Below are 17,831 nucleotides of genomic sequence, written 5' to 3'. Positions count from 1 at the left end.
TTGTAGTTTATTACAGTTTTAGGGCACCCGCCGTTTATTACCCTATAAAGGTTTAACCCCCTAATTGCCCGGCGGTGATAGAAGTTAAGTTTTTAGGGTCAGATAAGGTCTGCGTCGTCCCAGGCAGCGTCAGGTTAGCGCCAGTACCGCTAAAACCCACGCACGCAGCATACACCTCCCTTAGTGCTATAGTATCTGAACGGATCGATATCTGATCCGATCAGATCTATACTCCCCAGCAGTTTAGGGTCCCCCAAAAAAACGCAGTGTTAGCGGGATCAGCCCAGATACCTGCTAGCACCTGCGTTTTGCTCCTCGGCCCAGCCCAGCCCACCCAAGTGCAGTATCGATCGATAACTGTCACAAAACACTAAGCACACATAACTGTAGCGTTCGCAGAGTCAGGCCTGATCCCTGCGATCGCTAACAGTTTTTTGGTAGCGGTTTGAATCAGTCGCTGACAGTCAGGAGCTTTTTTGCCTGTGAGTCTCACTAGTGTACCCCTAAATTTAGAGGCCAAAATGGCAAATCGAAGGTACACTAGTGAAGAGGCCTACACGTTTCTGAGTATGACAGATAGTGAAGAGGAAGTCACTCATCTGTCAAGTTCAGGCTCAGAATACGAACCTGTAGAGGACAGCGGCTCCATGACAGATAGCTCTGACGACGGAGTTGTGGTCCCTGCTAGGGTCAGGCGTACCAGACCCCGATCTTCTTCTTCTGTCCTTGAAGTGCAAGAACCGCAGGGCTCTCGTAGGGAGCAGAGAGGTACTAGTGCCGCTACTCCTTCTGGTGAACTGGCAAGCACCAGCGGCCTAGTACACCCTGGTCGTACATCCAGCACTGCAGTATCACGTGGTGACGTGGCGAGTCCCATAAGTGCAGTTCAAGCTGGCGAGGTGGCAAGCACAACTAGTGTCCCGCTGCCACCAATAAGACAAAGACAGGCCCGTCGTGCCCATAGTGCCCTTCCTGCTGCATTCGCCAATCCGAATTGGGTACCCACCACTTCTGCAGCACCCGTACTTCCCCCTTTCACTGGCCAACCCGGAATTCAGGTGGAAACAGTTGACTTTATGCCACTGGATTTTTATTCACTGTTTTTCACCGAAGATCTCTATAGATCTATTGTGGACCAAAGCAATTTGTACGCTGGTCAACACATCGCCGCTAATCCCCAGTCCTCCCTTGCCAGAGATTGGAGACCAATTACGGTCTCCGAATTTAAGATCTTTCTGGGCCTTTCCCTCAACATGGGCATAACCAAAAAGAGTGAGTTGCGGTCATATTGGTCCACTGACCCAATTCACCATATGCCCGTGTTCTCTGCCTCCATGACCAGGGCACGATACGAGCAGATTTTGCGGTTCATGCACTTCAACGACAATGAACTCTGTCGTCCTCGTGGAGACCCTGCATACGATCGGCTCTACAAAATTCGGCCCCTCGTAAACCACTTCAACCAACGTTTTGCAGACTTGTTTACCCCCCATCAAGTTGTCTGCGTTGATGAGTCCCTGATTAAGTTTTCTGGCCGCTTGTCCTTCAAACAGTACCTTCCCAGCAAGCGTGCCAGATACGGGGTCAAGATGTATAAGCTCTGTGACAGGGCCACAGGCTATACATGTAGATTTATGGTTTACGAGGGCAAAGATAGTCACGTAGAGCCGATCAACTGCCCTGACTACATAGGAAGCGCTGGCAAGATAGTGTGGGACTTGGTGTCACCCTTATTCGGAAAGGGGTACCACTTGTACGTGGACAATTATTATACGAGCGTGCCACTTTTTAGTCACTTGTTTGATCAGCAGATTGGAGCATGTGGCACCGTGCGACCTAATCGCCGGGGCTTTCCCCAGCGGCTTGTAGAGTCCCGTCTTAGGCTGGGGGAGAGAGCCTGCTTGAAGTATAATAATTTGCTCGCTATGAAGTGGAGGGATAAGAAGAATGTTTTCGTTCTCACCTCCCTTCATGCAGACACGACGACCCAAATTACTACGGCGACTGGTGTTGTGGAGAAACCCCTCTGTGTCCACGAATACAACCCTTATATGGGAGGGGTGGACCTCAACGACCAGTTGTTGGCGCCGTACCTAATTGCCCGTAAGGCCAGACGCTGGTACAAAAAAGTGTCTGTTTATTTATTTCAATTGGCTTTGCTGAACGCTCATGTGCTATACAGAGCTTCAGGACAGACTGGATCCTTCCTTAAATTCCAGGAAGAGATCGTCAGAGCCCTTCTGTTTCCAGACGGTGCTCCACCTCACCTTCCCAATCCAAATGCAGTAGGCCGGCTGCATGAGAGGCATTTTCCTTATGTCCTCGAGAGTACCCCTACCCAACGAGCCCCCCAAAGAAAATGTCGTGTCTGCAGAAAGCGCGGATTTAGGCGTGACACCCGGTATTATTGTCCCTCCTGTCCTGGCAATCCTGGTCTTTGCATTGGTGAATGTTTTGAACGCTACCATACACTAGTTGAGTATTAGCGTAGGGTACAGCACTGCACAGACTAGGACACACTTCCACAGGGTCTCCCAAGATGCCATCGCATTTTGAGAGACCCAAACCTGGAACCGTTACAGTTTTAAAAGTTACAGTTATAAAAAAAAAAAAAGTAAAAAAAAAAAAAATACACAAAAAAAATATAAAATAAAAAAACCAAAAATAGTTGTCGTTTTATTGTTCTCTCTCTCTCTATTTTCTCTCTATTGTTCTGCTCTTTTTTACTGTATTCTATTCTGCATTGTTTTATTGTTATGTTTTATCATGTTTGCTTTTCAGGTATGTAATTTTTTTATACTTTGTTTTTTTTATTGTTAACCACCTTTGTGTTTTCAGGTACGCCATTCAGCTGCAGCGCGGATTTATTTATCTTGACAGCAACAGCGTTTGCTCCCACGATACATAAAGCCGTGACTCCAGCGCTGTCGGAGGTGATTTCACCACCACAGTTACATACTTCAGCATATATGCCGAAGCGTGGGGGCAGAAGTGGGTGGAGGAACGATTTGCTCCTGCCTTTTGCGGGAGGATGCCCCCATGCTTCGGCATATATATATATATTTTAGGTAGGCACAGGTTGCGTTAAATGTTTTATTTTTTACTATGGTTTTTTTTTGTATTTGCTTTGCAGGTATGGTAAGTATTACTGTTATACTGTAATGTTACTTTGTTTTTTGTTAACCATCATTTGCTTAGCAGGTACGCCATTCAGTTGCAGCGCGGATTTATTTATCTTGACAGCAACAGCGTTTGCTCCCACGATACATAAAGCCGTGACTCCAGCGCTGTCGGAGGTGATTTCACGACCACAGTTACATACTTCAGCATATATGCCGAAGCGTGGGGGCAGTGGGTGGAGGAGCAATTTGCTCCTGCCTTTTGCGGGAGGATGCCCTCATGCTTCGGCATATATAAATGGTGCATGTATGCCCATCATTAGAAGTGGGTGGATGAAGGGAGGTATTCTAATGGTGGGCATACCCACCGATCAATATCTTTTTTTCGTTCAGCCCACAGGCTGCATGAAAAAAAAAGTTTACAATATATGCCCAACAAGGACCAGCAACGTACTGGTATGTTGCTGGACTTTGAGTGGTTATACCAGAATGATGCCTGCAGGTTTAGGTATCATCTTGGTATCATTCTTTTCAGCCAGTGGTCGGCTTTTATGTAAAAGCAATCCTAGCGGCTAATTAGCCTCTAGACTGCTTTTACAAGCAGTGGGAGGAAATGGCCCCCCCCCCCCCACCGTCTTCCATGTTTTTCTCTGGCTCTCCTGTCCCAACAGGGAACCTGAGAATGCAGCCAGTGATTCGGCCAGCTGACCATAGAGCTGATCAGAGACCAGAATGGCTCCAAACATCTCTATGGCCTAAGAATCCGGAAGCTACGAGCATTTCATGACTTAGATTTCGCCAGATGTAAACAGCGCCATTGGGAAATTGGGAAAGCATTTTATCACACCGATCTTGGTGTGGTCAGATGCTTTGAGGGCAGAGGAGAGATCTAGGGTCTAATAGACCCCAATTTTTTCAAAAAAGAGTACCTGTCACTACCTATTGCTATCATAGGGGATATTTACATTCCCTGAGATAACAATAAAAATGATTTAAAAAAAATAAAAATGAAAGGAACAGTTTAAAAATAAGATAAAAAATCAAAAAATTAATTAAAAAAAAAAAAAAAAAAAAAAAAAAGCACCCCTGTCCCCCCCTGCTCTCGCGCAAAGGCGAACGCAAGCGTTGGTCTGGCGTCAAATGTAAACAGCAATTGCACCATGCATGTGAGGTATCACCGCGAAGGTCAGATCGAGGGCAGTAATTTTAGCAGTAGACCTCCTCTGTAAATCTAAAGTGGTAACCTGTAAAGGCTTTTAAAGGCTTTTAAAAATGTATTTAGTTTGTCGCCACTGCACGTTTGTGCGCAATTTTAAAACATGTCATGTTTGGTATCCATGTACTCGGCCTAAGATCATCTTTTTTATTTCATCAAACATTTGGGCAATATAGTGTGTTTTAGTGCATTAAAATTTAAAAAAGTGTGTTTTTTCCCCAAAAAATGCGTTTGAAAAATCGCTGCGGAAATACTGTGTGAAAAAAAAAAATGAAACACCCACCATTTTAATCTGTAGGGCATTTGCTTTAAAAAAATATATAATGTTTGGGGGTTCAAAGTAATTTTCTTGCAAAAACAAATAATTTTTTCATGTAAACAAAAAGTGTCAGAAAGGGCTTTGTCTTCCAGTGGTTAGAAGAGTGGGTGATGTGTGACATAAGCTTCTAAATGTTGTGCATAAAATGCCAGGACAGTTCAAAACCCCCCCAAATGACCCCATTTTGGAAAGTAGACACCCCAAGCTATTTGCTGAGAGGCATGTCGAGTCCATGGAATATTTTATATTGTGACACAAGTTGCGGGAAAAAGACAAATTATTATTATTATTTTTTTTTTTTTTGCACAAAGTTGTCACTAAATGATATATTGCTCAAACATGCCATGGGAATATGTGAAATTACACCCCAAAATACATTCTGTTGCCTCTCCTGAGTACGGGGATACCACATGTGTGAGACTTTTTGGGAGCCTATCCGCATAGGGGACCCCGAAAACCAAGCACCGCCTTCAGGCTTTCTAAGGGCGTAAATTTTTGATTTCACTCTTCACTGCCTATCACAGTTTCGGAGGCCATGTAATGCCCAGATGGCACAAACCCCCCCCAAATGACCCCATTTTGGAAAATAGACACCCAAAGCTATTTGCTGAGAGGTATAGTGAGTATTTTGCAGACCTCACTTTTTGTCACAAACTTTTGAAAATTGAAAAAAGAAAAAAAAAAAATACGTTTTTCTTGTCTTTCTTCATTTTCAAAAACAAATGAGAGCTGCAAAATACTCACCATGCCTCTCAGCAAATAGCTTGGGGTGTCTACTTTCCAAAATGTGGTCATTTTGGGGCGGTTTTGTGCTATCTTGGCATTTTATGGCCTTCAAAACTGTGATGGGTAGTAAGGAGTGAAATCAAAAATTAACGCTCTTAGAAATCCTGAAGGCGGTGATTGGATTTCGGGGCCCCGTATGAAGCTAGGCTCCCAAAAAGTGCCACTCATGTGGTATCCCCGTACTCAGGAGAAGCAGCAGAATGTATTTTGGGGTGTAATTCCACATATGCCCATGGCATGTTTGAGCAATATATCATTTAGTGACAACTTTGTGCAAAAAAAAAAAAAAAAAAAAAAAAAAAAAAATTGTCACTTTCCCGCAACTTGTGTCAAAATATAAAATATTCCATGTACTCATCATGCCTCTCAGCAAATAGCTTGGGGTGTCTTCTTTCCAAAATGGGGTCATTTGGGGGGGTTTTGTGCCATCTGGGCATTTTATGGCCTTCAAAAATGTGATAGGTAGTGAGGAGTGAAATCACAACTTTACGCCCTTAGAAATCCTGAAGGCGGTGCTGGGTTTTCGGGGCCCCGTACGCGGCTAGGCTCCCAAAAAGTCCCACACATGTGGTATCCCCATACTCAGGAGAATCAGCAGAATGTATTTTGGGGTGCAATTCCACATAAGCCCATAGCCTGTGTGAGCAATATATCATTTAGTGACAACTTTGTGCAAAAAAAAAAAAAAATTGTCACTTTTCCGCAACTTGTGTCAAAAATTAAATATTCCATGGACTCAACATGCCTCTCAGCAAATAGCTTGGGGTGTCTACTTTCCAAAATGGGGTCATTTGGGGGGGGTTTGTGCCATCTTGGCATTTTATGGCCTTCAAAACTGTGATAGGTAGTGAGGAGTAAAATCAAAAATTTATGCCCTTAGAAATCCTGAAGGCGGTGCTTGGTTTTTGGGGCCCCGTACGCGGCTAGGCTCCCAAAAAGTCCCACACATGTGGTATCCCCGTACTCAGGAGAAGCAGCAGAATGTATTTTGGGGTGTAATTCCACATATGCCCATGGCATGTTTGAGCAGTATATCATTTAGTGACAACTTTGTGCAAAAAAAAAAAAAAAAAAAAAAAATTGTCACTTTCCTGCAACTTGTGTCCAAATATAAAATATTCCATGGACTCAACATGCCTCTCAGCAAATAGCTTGGGGTGTCTACTTTCCAAAATGGGGTCATTTGGGGGGGGTTTGTGCCATCTTGGCATTTTATGGCCTTCAAAACTGTGATAGGTAGTGGGGAGTAAAATCAAAAATGTATGCCCTTTGAAATCCTGAAGGCGGTGCTTGGTTTTCGGGGCCCCGTACGCGGCTAGGCTCCCAAAAAGTCCCACACATGTGGTATCCCCGTACTCAGGAGAAGCAGCAGAATGTATTTTGGGGTGTAATTCCACATATGCTCATGGCATGTTTGAGCAATATATCATTTAGTGACAACTTTGTGAAAAAAAAAAAAAAATTGTCACTTTCCCGCAACTTGTGTCCAAATATAAAATATTCCATGGACTTAACATGCCTCTCAGCAAATAGCTTGGGGTGTCTACTTTCCAAAATGGGGTCATTTGGGGGGGGTTTGTGCCATCCTGGCATTTTATGGCCTTCAAAACTGTGATAGGTAGTGAGGAGTAAAATCAAAAATGTATGCCCTTTGAAATCCTGAAGGCGGTGCTTGGTTTTCGGGGCCCCGTACGCGGCTGGGCTCCCAAAAAGTCCCACACATTTGGTATCCCCGTACTCAGGAGAAGCAGCTGAATGTATTTTGGGGTGCAATTCCACATATGCCCATGGCCTGTGTGAGCAATATATCATTTAGTGACAACTTTTTGTAATTTTTTTTTTTTTTTTGTCATTATTCAATCACTTGGGACAAAAAAAAAATATATTCAATGGGTTCAACATGCCTCTCAGCAATTTCCTTGGGGTGTCTACTTTCCAAAATGGGGTCATTTGGGGGGGTTTTGTACTGCCCTGCCATTTTAGCACCTCATGAAATGACATAGACAGTCATAAACTAAAAGCTGTGTAAATTCCAGAAAATGTACCCTAGTTTGTAGGCGCTATAACTTTTGCGCAAACCAATAAATATACGCTTATTGACATTTTTTTTACCAAAGACATGTGGCCAAATACATTTTGGCCTAAATGTATGACTAAAATTGATTTTAATGGATTTTTTTTATAACAAAAAGTAGAAAATATCATTTTTTTTCAAAATTTTCGGTCTTTTTCCGTTTATAGCGCAAAAAATAAAAGCGGCAGAGGTGATCAAATACCATCAAAATAAAGCTCTATTTGTGGGAAGAAAAGGACGCAAATTTAGTTTGGGTACAGCATTGCATGACCGCGCAATTAGCAGTTAAAGCGACGCAGTGCCAAATTGTAAAAAGTGCTCTGGTCAGGAAGGGGGTAAATCCTTCCGGGGCTGAAGTGGTTAAAGCAGGAGATTTTGACTTGTTCACATATCTCCGCTAAGGCTCCGGTGCGAATTTGCACAGGGGTCCCATGCCTCTTTTGGTCCGTTTCAGGTGCGAATTCAGCCAAAAATTCGGGCTGAAATCGGAACCCGAAACAGTGAATGGGGATGCAACGGACCCCAGCTGTGAGCCGCATGCGAAGATAGTGTGAACCCAGCTTTAAAGCGTAAATTATCCCATAACCTGTGCCTTCAAACCTGATTGTGTGCTTAGCACAGCAATGTATTTTGTAGGATAATCGTATAGGATGTAGTGTGTGCTACAGATTCAAGTAATGATTTAACAAGACATGTATAGCCAGGAGAAACTGGTATGTAAAAGGTACAGGGAAACCCTGTCTTACCTCGCCCACATCACAGGTCCCATCCGGGGTCCAGGCTTTGCCCATCACAACATATATACCAAGGGCACTTCAGGGTCTGGGTGCCATAAGAGTGGACCACAGCCCTGGACCTGTATAGCACGCTGTGGCTCACTAGTATCACCATGTACCAAGGCGAGCACCGAACTTAGGATCTAGTACCCAAAGCAAACATTACAATTCAGCCCTGTTGCCCGGTTCCCAAGGTATACATCAAAGGTAACTGATCCAGAAACTGCTAATGAGCCCTAAGACAATAATAGATCTTGGTAGAAATGTCAGTCGAAAAAGTAAAGGAAAACTGGTGAAAAATTCTTCAACAGAAGAAGTCGTCCACCACCTAAGGACACTAGAAAAAAAAATGGAGGATCACAGAGTGGGCAGGATTATATTTGTACACTGGAGGGAAGTTCCCAGGAAAGCTTTCGCCAGTGTCCAATCAACTGAAGGTAGTCACATATAGTTTTGTATTTAGTCCGACCTAGGTGAACACGTCATCTGTCACCTCATCTCATAGAAACGAAAATAGGAAGAAAGTTTAAGGTGGGACTATAACGGTGCCAACACAAAATGAAATGAAAACATGAAATTTATTTTAAGCATAATTAAAATTGAATCAAAAATAAAATGATTATGTATCCTTATACACCTCCATTTATGGTAATCTCACTGGAAGGATCCCAATTCAATCGGTAATTACAAAATGGTATTGTTCAGATAACCAATGGTGACAGGATGGTGTATTTTTCCAACTTGTTTTGCCAACATTGGCTTCTTTAGGGGATTACAGGCCACCAAATGAGTATATGGAATCCAAAAGACCCCACAGGGATCACCAACTGGAGTTAACACCACTGGGAGAGGGAACACTATATATGTGTCCACAGAGGACACATAACAACCAAGTTGAAAATAAATTGCAAAATATGCACAGGAGGGAGCCTGCAGATAAGGTGGCTTATTTCCAAAAAAATTGATAGATATTGTTTACAAGCACACAAAAAAATTTCCAGGTCACCTTAGATTTCTGGTGGTAGTAATTACATATAAAACATGATCCAAGAATTAATTCCTGTGTCCTGTACAATTAAAATATGTAGTTTAACCAAATTCCCAAAAGACTGCATACCTTTCAGTTATCTTTCCCAGAAAAGCATCCACTATTTCCAGTGAACTATCTCCTTGTGACCAGTTAAGGGAGAAGCAGTTCCCAGAGGCAGTCTGAACTGAATTTGCTGCTGTCACAATGCTTATGTAGGGTTTGTTTACTAGATAAAACATTGGCAGTCTTGATGTAAATGCATCATCAATTCTTTGTTTAAGAGCAATCTCCAGTCCTCTGGTACTGTTACAATTTGCATCACCTGTTTAAAAAAAAAAAATGTTGAAAAGTGCTGAATTTAAACAAAAATTCCAGGAATTATAGATTTATAAAATGGAACTAAACCAGGCAATTTAAAGTGTAACTTTAGGGAAAAATAAAAAAGGGGGCGAACAGGCAGGAATTGTAATGCAGAGGAGACATGCTGTCTCTCTTCTGCATTAAAAGTTACTTACCTGCCTGTTCGCCCTTGTACGGTGAGCCATGCACACGCAGCTCACTGTACAAATTTGGTAATGCAGGGTCTGCCTGAACTCCCACGCATGCATGGCAGTAACATCATCCCTACTTGGTCAATCACCATGTCCAGCAATCAAGACCCGGAAGCAGCCAGGCAGAGACCTCTGGGACGCTACATCGCTGGAGCCGAGGTGATTATAATTTCATTATAATGGTTTCCCAAAACCGTTACATTCAAGGCATGCCATGAATGATAACTGTCACATTTGCTTGTGCTCCCAAGCACAATGTCAAACCATCAAATGGCTGGTGTCATAACTGATTCCCATGTGCAGCATCAAGGCAACTGCAGTTTGAACAGAGGCTAAAATGGCAGCTTCCTTGGCTGTAAAGCAAGGATTAGTTCTGCTTTAAACATATACAGTAGCTTGATTACACATAATAATCCATGTGTCACATCCAGAGGTTCACTGGGGATGCTATATTTCATTGTAGTAGTTTGTGCTACAAAACAGTCCTAATTGCCCTGTTCTAGTTGCTCCTGGAGCAACTTTCTGTCTGTACATTAGGCAGAGAAAGAGTAGCTTTCTCCCGTACCTTCACCATTCAGCAAACCTCTTGTATTTTGCTACAGTGTTTACAATGTGTTCTCTGATTGGAGGAGGTGATGATTGTGAGGCCATCCACCCCTCTTCTGTGCCTCATCCAGATCAGAGAATGCCTTGTACTCCCTGAAAAAAAAAAAATACAAGATGTTTGCTGAAAGGCAGAGGTACAGGAGTGACCGATTCCCTATGATCACTGTACAGATGGCAACTCGCTCCACCCAGAACAGGGCAGCAAAATATGTAGCACAGACTACTACAGTGAATTTCAGCATCCCCAGTGGCCCACCAGGGGTGACACGTGGATATTTACATTTAACCAAGCTGGCCCAACACAAGTGTAAAAAAGATAACTATTGGAGTTTTGCTTTAATCCCTTGCCGACCGACGCATGTACATATACGTAGCTACTTTGGGGGCGGATATCGTTGTTATGGCAGCCGGTAGCTGCCATAACCCCGGTATCCCCGTTTTCGGCCGGCTACAAGATAAGAGTGGTCTCTGCTGCGGATTCTCCACGCGAGATCACTTTTATCTGTGGCGGGAGAGGGACCCCTGGTGCCCTCCGCTGCTTACCGGAGCAGTCGGCAGCGGCGGAGGCGATCGCGTCCTTTCCCTAGCTGTACATGGAGACGCGTGAGGGGAAGATGGTGCTCACCCGTCTCCATGACACTGCAGGGAGGAAGCGATGTCAAAACGTCACTTCCGCCCATATGTCTTAAAGCCATATTTTTTCAATGTCATTTTTTTAAAAGGACTTTTTTTTTTAATTATTGCATTTAAGTCCAAATATGAGATCTGAGGACTTTTTGACCCCAGATCTCATATTTAAGAGGACCTGTCATGCTTTTTTCTATTACAAGGGATGTTTACATTCCTTGTAATAGGAATAAAAGTGACAATTTTTTTTTTTTAAACAGTGTAAAAATAAATAAAATCAAGTAAAATAATAGAATAAAACAAAAAACAAAAAAAACCGCCCCATCCCAATGAGCTCGTGCGCAGAAGCGAACGCATACGTGAGTAGCGCCCGCATATGAAAATGGTGGTCAAACCACACGTGAGGTATCGCCGCGATCGTTAGAGCGAGAGCAATAACTCTAGCCCTAGACCTCCTCTGTAATGCAAAACATGCAACCTGTAGAATTTTTTAAACGTCGCCTATAGAGATTTTTGAGGGTAAAAAAAAGTTTGACGCCATTCCACGAGCGGGCGCAATTTTGAAGTGTGACATGTTGGGTATCAATTTACTCGGCGTAACATTATCTTCCACAATATAAAAAAAATTGGGCTAACTTTACTGTTGTCCTATTTTTTTATTCAAAAAAGTGAATTTATTCCAAAAGAAACGCGCTTGTAAGACCGCTGCGCAAATACGGTGTGGAAAAAGTATTGCAATGACCACCATTTTATTCTCTATGCTGTTAGAAAAAAACAATATATAATGTTTCGGGGTTCTAAGTAATTTTCTAGCAAAAAAAACTGTTTTAAACATGTAAACACCTAGATTCCAAAATGAGGCTGGTCTTTAAGTGGTTAACAGCCTAAAGGCCAACATTTTAATGTGCTTTAAGCATGGGACAGGCTTAGTCTAAGAGGCATGTTATCTGTATTGCTACTAGGAAGATTTCCCCTCATGTTCAGGACAGGTAGTGAAGTGAAATCTTTCCAATGGAGGCACAGACAAAAAACAAAAGCTTTAGCAGATCGGGAAGGGGTAGAACTTTTGAAATGGCACACAAAGAAATATAAACCTTGCAGAAATGTTAACTCTTGCTCACTATGCAAAACAAAAACATGTTTGGCTAAAGCAAAGCTGCCAAAACATGTCTGGATAGAGTAAAGCTGCCAATACATGAACTGAAATTCATCCGGTTCAGCAGGGACCAGCCAAATTTCCATCCATGTGCGAGCACTGTGGTTAAACAGAAATTAATCTACCAAATTGACTTCTGTTTAAGCCGTCAGATTTTCGCTGCCCGATCAGCGTTGTGGGCTACAGACCACAGCGCTGATCTGTGTATTCTAACAGCAGGGAAGACACAGAATACAGACCCACATCAGGGAGGATTCCCCCCCATCAACCCTGAATGTGTGGATGAGGAAATCAGGTCAGTTTTTTCATTCAACCCACAGTTGAAGAAAAAAATACAATTAATGTATGGGCAGCTTTAGGCTTTGTGTATGTAAACCTGAAATCCATTTTTCAGTATGCTTGGCATAATGACTCACTGTATGCAGTTTTCTTAAGCAAATAGTTTTTCGTCAATCTTTTAAAACTTTCACACCTGGAGATCCAGTCAATAACAGCACTTTTGGACACATAAAATATTCTGGTTGCGGTCAAAAGCAGAAACTACCCTTGGCAAGAAGGAAGCCCTGGCCCTAACACCATCTTGTTGTTGTGCAAAATCTGATTGTGAATCTATTTTTTGGGTAAGTGTAAAGAAGGAATGGTTTCTGAAGCACAGAAAGAAACAGACAGGGAAACAGACAGTGGGAGCTATGTGGGAGAACCCATGTAGGCGTTGAGCAAAAAAAGTGAAAGGCCAACGGTCTCTTAAACAGAATAAAAAGAACAGAAACCTGACCCTTTACAGTAGAGAGGCAGATGCTGCTGGAAGGAGAAGGTTCCTGCCACTGAGAAAACTCCTGGGGTGAAAGCTTTTTCACTCACACCAAGTGAAGTATGTCTTCCACATCATGAAAAACCTTACAGGAAGAAGACTTCGCTTTTAGCACATAAGGAGTCACAGACTCAGATGTCCTATTCTTAAGGACCTGGGCTTTAAAGGAGAACTAAACCTATTGATTGAACTGTTGCCTAAAGCTGTTAAATTCAAGGCATGGTGTGAATGAGAACTGCTCTGAAACGAGCTGTCAAGCCATGGCTGGTGTCAAAACTTATCAAATTCAAACAGAGGCGAAGATGGCAGCTTTCTTGGGTGTAAAGGATAGGAGGGTTTAGTTCCACTTTAACAGCTATTAAAGCAAGCGATCGTGAAGAAAAACAGCAAACTGGACCTTGGGAGATAAGATCCTGATGACCTGGCAGTGCCCACAGCGCATCTGCCTGAAGTTTTACCAACTCGGCGTACCGGAAACCTCCTCTACGGTTTGGACGATGCCAGCTGAAGGAATCCACATTGCAGACAAACATTGAGCAAGCACACAGCTGATAAGGCTAGAACGTGAAGCTCTGCCCAGGACAGGATCGGATCTACCTCTTACCGGGGTGAGACCTCTGGTACCTTCCTGATGATTATTTTACACCAGAACCGTGGCATTGTCCAACTGAATCCGAATCAGGTGACCCGCAAGCAAAATGGTTTGCCCCTACAGACATTGACTTCATCCAAATCTCCAGGAAGTTGATCAGGAGACAAAACTCCTCAGATGACCATGTCTCCTACATCAACAGGGTGCCCAGAACACCTCCCCAGTCTGATAGGCTGGCATCCACCTTGAGGATCCTCCTAAAGACTGGAAGGAAGGGCTTTCCTGAATCTAGAGCCTGATTAATAAGCCACCAAGCCAGGAACAATCTGGTTCTTGGCAAAAAATGAACAGCCTAGCAAAAGACAGGATCAACCTGTCCTAGTCCAACTGAGGGGTAGGCAACAGAACAGCAAAAAGCTAATGCAACCAAAGCCCAAAAGAAAACCCTACAGGTTAAAAAGGTGGCTGAACAGCAGAACTCACAGAGCCACCTGAAGTGCCTTACAAATAAAGCTGGCAATAACTGAGACCTTAATTATCCGCCTGGTAAAATGTAAAATTTAAACAGAAAGACCATGTGGCAGCTTTGTAAATCTAACAAACATATGCATCAAACAGCTTATACCATAACCAGAGCAAAAAAAGGCACCGAAAAGACCTGGGCAGAAGGGGGCTCCATAACACCAAGGAAGGTATGTGCTAGAGGGGGCTCCATAACACCAAGGAAGGTCTGTGTCAAAAGAGGCTCTATAACACTGAGAAAAGCTGGGTATAAGCAAGGGGGTTCCAGAACAGCTAGGTAGGTCTGTACCAGAGGGTGCTTCCCAAGATTAAAGGAACTTCGCCTGGAGATGACACCAAGTGTACACTACAAGAGCACCCAGATTCCTGCAAACACTTGAGTAGAGAATGGTATCCTGTGTTACGGAAATCACAAAGTATAACCCATGCTAAGTAACTCTAAGTGTATCCCTATCACTTACAGACCATTGCCAATGCTCATTTGTTAGGAAGTATAAATAGCATCTGCATGTGTGCGTTGTATGCATACAGTGCTGTGTAAAAGTTTCAGGCAGGTGTGAAGAAATGTTGTAAATTAAGAATGCTTTCAGAAATAGAAGCGTTAATAGATTATTTTTTATCAATTAACAAAATGGAAAGTAGATTAGAAGTACATTAGAGAAATCCAAGAAGCAATATTTGGTGTAACCACCCTTTGGCCACAAACTAGCATCAATTCTTGAAGGTACACACAGTGCTTGTGTACACAGTTTTTCTGAGAACTGACAATTTTTTATAGATTTTCAAAAATTTCCAACAGAAAATATAAGAAAACACGCATTGTTGTTGAGAGCATATATCTGGCAGGTTATCAACATACAGTATAGCCAGTGAAAAAATGTGGTTTAGACATGTAAATCATACATCCAGGGACAGTATGTGGCATGATCAGATTGATTGAGTAGGATTCAGAATGTCTGTAGTATAGCAGAGTCTAACCTGCAAAAGCGCATGCGAACGTATGGAAGAGAGGAAGAATATAATGAATGGGTTAGGGAGAATCAGAAAAGCGAGAGAAAGTAGAGGAGCTACACAGTTTTTTAAGTTACTCCGCAGGTAGGTTTTTCAAAACATCTAGGAGAACTAACCACAGATCTTGTGTGGATGTGGGCTGTCTCAAATCCTTCTTTCTCTTCATGCAATCCCATACAGACACAATGTTGTTGAGATAACAACATTGTCCAATGAATGGTGTCCTCAATGCTGAGAAAAAGAGGCAGATTTAATGCCATACCATCAGGAAGGCCCCAAAATTATTCTGCAGCAGAACGACGACCCCAAACATACAGCCAATGCCATTAAGAACTATCTTCAGCATAAAGAACAAGGAGCCCTGGAAGTGACAGTTTGGCCCCCCACAGAGCCCTGATCCTAACATCATTGAGTCTTGGGCGAAAGGCCTCCCCTCTCCTGCAGGTTTGGAGGACCACATGGAGCTGAAGCCACCTCGTTTTCCTCTGTCAGCAGGATGAGCTGCTAAGGGGATAAGTTGGAGCGTGAAAGAACTGTGTTTTACCTCTTATTAGGCTAATTGGGAGACTTTGTTGGTTGACTTCCACCATCGGGTTGAAGAGTTTCAGAGACCCACTGGTAGATGTACAGTGGGGAAAATAATTATTTGATCCCCTGAAGATTTTGTAAGTTTGCCCACTTACAAAGAAATTAAAGGTCTATAATTTTTTATCATTGGTGTTTTTTAAATGACAGCGACAGAATATCAACCAAAAATCCAGAAAAAACACATGACACAAACATGATACAAATGTTATAAATCAACACAGCAAGTCCCCCTCCTCAAGAAGGCACATGTAGAGTCATGCCAATGAACATATAAATGATTCAGAGAAGGATTGGGAGAAAGTGCTGTGGTCAGATGAGACAAAAGTAAGCTCTTTGGCATTAACTTGATTTGGGACGTTTGGAGGAAGAAAAATGCTGACTATGACCATAAGAACACCAGCCCTACAGTCAAGCATGGAGGTGGAAACATGATGCTTTGGGGCTGTTTCTCTGCTAAAGGTACGGGTCGACTTTGCCGCATTGAGGGGCCAATGGATGGGGCCATGTATTGTAAAATCTTGGATGAGAACCTTCTGCCCTCAGCCAGAACACTGATGGTTGGTCACGGATGGGTCTTCCAGCATAACAATGAGCCAAAACATACCGGCAACAAAGGAGTGGCTCAAGAAGAAGCATATTAAGGTCATGGAGTAGCCCCCAGCCAGTCTCCAGACCTTAAAGTATAACTAAAGGCAAAACTATTTTTTGAATTTTGGATAGAGTGGAGAGAGATTAGAACCCGTCAGTTTTTATTGCGGTCTGTGCCCTTGTTTACCCTCTAATTGGTCATGTTTACGATTATAACGTAAAGTGAAAGTAAAAGAAAATTACCCATATTTTGGGTTGTCCTCAGAAAAGTAAGAGAGGAAATCTTCCAATGGGGACACTAGTTCCTGGGACAGGAAGTGAAGGGAAATATTTGCAATGGGACACAGATGGCGAAAAAAAATCTGGCGAATTAAAACCCTCCCTTACTCTATCCAAAATGTGAACAAAAAAGAAGTTTTGCCTATAGTTCTACTTTAATTCCATAGAAAATGTATGAAGGGAGCTGAAACTTCTAGTTGCTAAGCGACAACCAAGAAACCTTAAAGTGGTTGTAAAGGCAGAAGGTTTTTTTATGTTAATGCATTCTATGCATTAAGATAATAAGCCTTCTGTGTGCAGCAGTCCCTCTCAGCTCCCCTAATACTTACCTAAGCCCCCCTCTAGATTCCTCTCCTCATTGGCTGAGACAGCAGCTAAGTGCCAGTGGCTCCCGCTGCTGTCAAAGTCAGTCAACCAATGAGGAAAGAAAGGGGGTGGTTCCGGGCCATGCTCTGTGTCTGAATGGACACAGGGTGCTGTTGCTCAGCTTGGGTGCTCCCACAGCAAGCTGCTTGCTGTGGGGACACTCAACAGGAGGGAAGGGCCAGGAGTGCCAAAGAGGCTTTGTGCAAAACCACTGCACAGAGCAGCCAAGTATAGACAGGTTTGTTCTTTTTACCTAAAAAAAACCCAAAACAATACTTTAGTATCACTTTAAGGATTTAGGCTGGGTTCACACACATCGTGGCATGGGGCTCACAGCAGGGGTCCGGTGTGTCCCCGTTTCAGGTCCGATTTCAGCCTGAATTTTTGCCTGAATTCGGACCTGAAACAGACCAAAAGACACACAGGGCTTCTGTGCAAATTCCCACCGGAGCCGCAGCGGAGATGTGTGAACCAGCTCCCTAACCACTTCAATACCGAGCCTACATGTAAAAATCATAATTTTTTTGCTAGAAAATTACTCAGAACCCCCAAAAATTATATGTTTTTTTTTTTTTTTTTAGCAGACACCCTAGGAAATAAAATGGCGGTCATTGCAACTTTTTATCTTGCACGGTATTTGCGTAATAATTTTTCAAACGCCTTTTTTTTTGGAAAAAAAAAACGGTTTCATGAATTATACAGTATACAGTAAAGTTAGCCCAATTTTTTTGTATAATGTGAAAGATGATGTTACACCGAGTAAATAGATACCTAACGTGTAACGCTTTAAAATTGTGCACAGTCATGGAATGGT

At 42.9% G+C, this 17,831-nt stretch overlaps 1 protein-coding gene across 1 annotated transcript in view; it reads right to left on the bottom strand.

The window, feature by feature from the left end:
- The window catches only part of ADAD1 (adenosine deaminase domain containing 1), a 272,091-nt gene that overhangs the window by 68,143 nt on the left and 186,117 nt on the right, over nt 1-17,831 (bottom strand). The window contains exon 9 of the mRNA XM_073603526.1: nt 9,408-9,642. Coding sequence (XP_073459627.1) covers nt 9,408-9,642 — 235 coding nt within the window. The remainder of the gene's footprint in view (nt 1-9,407; nt 9,643-17,831) is intronic.

Source organism: Aquarana catesbeiana, linkage group LG01 (genome assembly GCF_042186555.1).
Source record: "Aquarana catesbeiana isolate 2022-GZ linkage group LG01, ASM4218655v1, whole genome shotgun sequence".
Taxonomy (NCBI): domain Eukaryota; kingdom Metazoa; phylum Chordata; class Amphibia; order Anura; family Ranidae; genus Aquarana; species Aquarana catesbeiana.
The sequence above is the reverse complement of the archived record's forward strand: the minus strand, read 5'-3'. Positions and strand labels throughout refer to the sequence as shown.